At 41.1% G+C, this 5,629-nt stretch overlaps 1 protein-coding gene across 1 annotated transcript; it reads left to right on the top strand.

The window, feature by feature from the left end:
* Positions 1 to 885: 885 nt before the first annotated feature.
* Positions 886 to 5,226, top strand: LOC308425219 (uncharacterized protein; the record flags this gene model as incomplete). Its single annotated transcript, XM_080922438.1, has 2 exons — positions 886 to 1,007; positions 5,001 to 5,226. The coding sequence occupies 2 exons, from the start codon at positions 886 to 888 to the stop codon at positions 5,224 to 5,226; spliced, it is 348 nt and encodes a 115-aa protein (XP_080778564.1).
* Between the last annotated feature and the right edge of the window lie 403 nt (positions 5,227 to 5,629).

Genomic DNA, 5,629 nt, shown 5'->3' with positions numbered 1-5,629 from the left:
TTTGGAAGCAGAAAATTTTTCTTAGTACTCTGAGCTTCTGTCCCCAGGAAAGTGTAGGTCATGTAAAGTGGAAAAGACTCTAGACGCAAAGAGTAGAGACCCTCAAAGGCTGTTAATGGCTACATAAAGAGTTAGTTTGGGATTTCATTTAACATACTTCATTCAACTGACTAATAATTGGCTCTAGGAACAGATTGTGTAGCACTCACATAGGTGAGAACATGGACCAGTATATAGTTTCAATTTGGGCAATCATGTTCCTTGGACATTGGTTGGGTGAGTTCCAGCAAGGAACAGGTGTGACATGGATTTTTTTTTGAATAGACTCTTTTTATAGTCACCAAGTCTGCAACACTACCCAGGAGAACATTGGTATTACCCATGAACATCCAGGACGGGGCAAGTCCCTAAAGGCCTCTGTGTCCTCATGCCAATGGTCTTTCATGCTCATACTCTTTGTACAAACAGAAGCCATTATGTGTGGGCTAGAAGACTAATTAGCACTGATCATTCAGAGACTGGAAATTTATGACATGACTCAAAGTGGACACACTTGGTGTAATCGTGAGAACATCAGTTGTCTCTTTCGTCGGATACAAAGCCAGGTAAAAGTACTTGGAATCGGCTTCAGCTGCCAGAGCTGTTGATTCCTCTCCCAACACAGGTAACAACCCTTGATTTGTGTTCTCAAGGAATGTTGATTCAGGAGGAGCATATGGCCTCTTTTGATAATTTGTTTACTCACAATCCATCAGGTAGAAGGAATGCTGCATGTGAGGACAGCAGACCCTCAGCAGGGTATAAAAGCACAGCTGGGCAGAGAGGCTTCCAAAGCATCAAGGCCACCTGTGTACAAACCAGACAGATCCCCAAGCCTCTGACACCATGCAGTGCTGTTGTGCCCCATGCTGCTGCCAGCCATGCTGCTGCCAGCCATGCTGCTGCCAGACCACCTGCTGCAGGACCACCTGCTGTCGGCCCTGCTGCTGTGGGTCCAACTGCTGCCAGTCTGGCTGCTGCTAGACCATCTGCTGCAACAACAGATGCCATTGAAACAGATGCTGATGCCCAACCTGCTGCTGTAGGGCTTGCACTGGATATTGCTTACACACTCATGTCCAGACATCATCAAATAGACCCCATTGAGATCACTTGTATCCCAGACCCAGAAAGGCCAATCTATAGACTCTGCTGCATGCAACTGATATGCGATGGGTCCAAAAATATGCTGCCTCACACTTTGCTTTCCTTCTTTGAAATGTACACATTCTCCATTCTTTCTATGTACTTGGGACACTCTCACAGAGAAAGTATAAACTTTGGGACTTATACCATGGATTTAAAAACTGTGGATTTCATCTCATCTAAATAAATGTGACCTTGGTACCAAAACCCAACTACAAGTGTTATGAATATTCCTTTCTTTTTCATTTCAATACTTGGTCCTAAATTAGAGAAACAGCTACATTATCTTTACTTTAGACAAGGCACTGCACCACCTTTATAACAATGCTTCTTCTATTTCTTAGGAGAAGACTAGTTTTCAAAACGCGTTTATACATTTATATGTGTGCGTGCTTGTGTGTGTGTGTGTGTGTATGTGTTGTGTGTGTGAGTGTGTGTGTGTGTGTGTATGTCTTTAATTTATTTCTAGTTGTGCAATCATCTGTGTAGGATTCAAAATAAGAACATTTTTGGAGAGTTACCCATGTAGGAGTTATTTTTGTGACCTAAAATTTCTGGACCTGATCAGTTGACCTTCCAATCTCATAATTGAAGCTGCAGATCCTTAGTCAACTATTGCACAAATCTACCCCCGCCCCCTGATGCATGGATCCATTGCCAATACCTCGGATTGAAGCCATCCAATTATTCTTCCAAAAAAAGGCATGTCAAATGTACTCTGCTTCCATTTTCTTTTGCTATGTGACCTCAAATCAGGAACTCTACAGTGCTTGATTCCCAAGTCTTATTCCAGTGCTATTCTTGAAATATTAGGAGATATTATGAGTATGAACCTAATCAATTCTCAATGAAAATCCTAGATCTAGAGGAAAATTCAAGGCTAGTGTTGGAAACTCTTTGAAAGGAAATGCAAATTGAAATTGGAGGATAATAAGGAACCATTCCTCTATATTTTTCTTGAAAGTATTGGTGTTCTCATGTCCATTCCTCATCAATGTGAGTAGATTTTAAACTGGTAAATCCTAGGCATGATGTCTGCTCTGTCAGTTTGTGTTCTATTGAAGAACCTTCTTGTTCTCAAGCCCTTAGTTTTTCCTACACAACACTTTCCAAGTTCTGTTCCTGCCACTGGAGATTTGATATCAGCCCTAAATATCAGAGGCCATGCAAGAGGAGCTGCATCAGACAAGTGAATGTCTTGGACAATACTCACCATGTTCAATGAATGTGATTGGTTTGCCTTCAATTGCTTAGCCTTAAAATTTTTTGTTGTTGCCTATTGTATACACTTTCATCGTCCTTAGTCCTCTGACAGACTTGTTTCTTGATAAACATTCGGTTAACCTAGAACTTTCTACAAACAATAAGCAGCATATAGATTTAAAGGTAAATAGAACTACGGCTTTGAACTTATACTGAACTTGTTAAAAGAAAAAAACATGCAAAGTGTTTAGTTAGGTATGAGTTTAAAATTTACTTTTAAAAAATTAAGTTGTAATATTTTGACCAAGCTCACTCTTGTTTAACAATTTGTCATCTTTTCTCAATGAGGAATTAATTCTGGGTGTAAAGACAAATTTATCTAATGCCATATAAATGAGGTATGAGAAGAAAAAATAACCAGCTATAGTTCAGAGGGCAGGCCCACTACAACTTTGTTTTGTCCTCCAATTGCATGTACATGTATGGATATAAAATTGCTAGTGTTTGGTCTGTAATTAATTGGTCTAAACACACAGTCTGTGATTGTTTGTTGGTCTGTCTATCTAATTAATTTTTGGTATTCCTTTGTTTTTATCAAGTTATTTAGTTGCCTGTGTACCTATATACCTATGTATGTATGCATATATAAGTGTGGTTTTGCATTTAGGTCTGGAAGTGAAGTTGTTGTACCGTGTTTATGGGAGCTTAATTCCAAGGAAGTACATTGCTTGATTTAGTATTTGCGTTTGTGGGTAGGGTTCCCCCCCCCTTTTTTTTTGGCAACTAACAAAAATTTTATTGAGTTTGTAACTTATGGCCAGTCACAGAAATTAGCAGCATCAGATGATTCATGGTTTCACGTCAAAATTATCACCTGCCATTATCAGCAGTACGCACATAGGTTGCTCTCAGCAGTGTCGAAACAAACTTACTACAAACTATTTTCTCCTCAGTTTGTTCTACAGAGTTTTAGCTAGTGTTTCTGAAATCGGTTCTTGTGTCCTCCCAAATGTAAGTAAGTCCATGATGCAATAGACCTCTTTTCATGACTGCTGCTATTCAAATTTAATATGTGAGGTTCAGAGGAATTCAGGTTATGATGACAACTCTGAATTTTCAGGTCATCAGTGTAGAGAATGTTCACTGTTCACCTCTCTGGCTTGAAATGTGTACATAACTTATTTCCAATGATTTAAGACACTTTTGTGAACAAAACAAGAACTTCTGTCAGCATGCTTTGCAGCATCAGAGAAAAAAACATAAACTTGAATGAGTTAGGCAAACCTGCCATTACCCATCCCAAACCATTCTTATCAAACCTATACAAAGGCTCAAGACTAGGAGACCACATAATGTTCCATCCCCATGGGTTGCAATGATATTTAGATATTTTCAGTGCGATACCATGGAAAGTTTTCATGCTTCGATCTTGTCTGCAGTGAGGTCTTTCTAGGACTTTAATCCAATACCCAGAGAACCTATTCACTGAGTCTGACTAGGTAACTTCAGCTCTAAAAACATAGATATTTCCAAAGACATAGTGATATCTGGTGGGAAAGAAGATGACTGAGGAAGGAAAACTCTTTGGAGATCCAGGGCTGCTCCACTGATGGCAGGTACTACTCTCCACAGAGAAGATCCATGGTTGTAAAAGCTGGTATATTTGACAAAACACTTTCAGTGCAATTCTGAGATGCTCTTCTAGATATGCCTGCTCTGTGTCTCAGTAACTGCATCTTGGGAGCAAGAAACACTCCAGATCTTTTCTACAAAATCTGATAAAATTAGGAGCTCAGGGACATTTGGAAGCAGAAAATATTTCTTAGTACTCTGAGCTTCTGTACCCAGGAGAGTTTAGGTCATGTCAAGTGGAAAAGCCTCTAGACACAAAGAGTAGAGACCCTCAAAGGCTGTTAATGGCTACATATAAAGTTAGTTTGGGATTTCATTTAACATACTTCATTCAACTGACTAATAATTGGCTCTAGGAACAGATTGTGTAGCACTCACGTAGGTGAGGACATGGATCAGTGTATTATTTCAATCTAGGCAATCATGTTCCTGCGACATTGGTTGGGTGAGTTCCAGCAAGGAACAGGTGTGACATGGATTTTCTTTGAAAGGATTCTTTTTATTGTCACCAAGTCTGCAACACTACCCAGGAGAACATTGGTATTACCCATGAACATCCAGGACATGGCAAGTCCCTAAAGGCCTCTGTGTCCTCATGCCAATGGTCTTTCATGCTCATACTCTTCATACAAGCAGAAGCCATTATGTGTGAGCTAGAAGACTAATTAGCACTGACCATTCAGAGGCTGGAAATTTATGACATGACTCAAAGTGAACACACTTGGTGTGATTGTGAGAACATCAGTTGTCTCTTTCGTCGGATACAAAGACAGGTAAAAGTACTTGGAATCGGCTTCAGCTGGCAGAGCTGTTGATCCTTCTCCCATCACAGGTAGCATCCCATGGTTTGCATTCACCAGGAATGTTGGCTCAGGAGGAGCATATGGCCTCTTTTGATAATTTGTTTACTCACAATCCATCAGGTAGAAGGAATGCTGCATGTGAGGACAGCAGACCCTCAGCAGGGTATAAAACCACAGCTGGGCAGAGAGGCTTCCAAAGCATCAAGGCCACCTGTGTACAAACCAGACAGATCCCCAAGCCTCTGACACCATGCAGTGCTGTTGTGCCCCATGCTGCTGCCAGCCATGCTGCTGCCAGCCATGCTGCTGCCAGACCACCTGCTGCAGGACCACCTGCTGTCAGCCCTGCTGCTGCCAGCCCTGCTGCTGTGGGTCCAACTGCTGCCAGTCTGGCTGCTGCTAGACCACCTTCTGCAACAACAGATGCCATTGAAACAGATGCTGATGCCCAACCTGCTGCTGTAGGGCTTGCACTGAATATTGCTTACACACTCATGTCCAGACATCATCAAATAGACCCCATTGAGATCACTTGTATCCCAGACCCAGAAAGGCCAAACTATAGACTCTGATGCATGCAACTGCTATGGGATGGGTCCAAAAATAGGCTGCCTCAACCTTGCTGTTCTTCTCTGAAATGTACACATTCCCTATTCTTTCTATGTACTTGGGAAACTCTCACAGAGAAAGTATAAACTTTGGGACTCACCATGAATTTAAAAACTATGGATTTCTCCTCATCTAAATAAATGTGACCTTGGTACCAAAACCCAACTACAAGTGTTATGAATCTTCCTTTCTTTTTT

The sequence above is a fragment of the Micromys minutus genome, assembly GCF_963924665.1.
Source record: "Micromys minutus genome assembly, chromosome: 10".
Taxonomy (NCBI): domain Eukaryota; kingdom Metazoa; phylum Chordata; class Mammalia; order Rodentia; family Muridae; genus Micromys; species Micromys minutus.
Note: the sequence above shows the minus strand (reverse complement) of the source record. Positions and strands in the feature narration are given on the sequence as shown.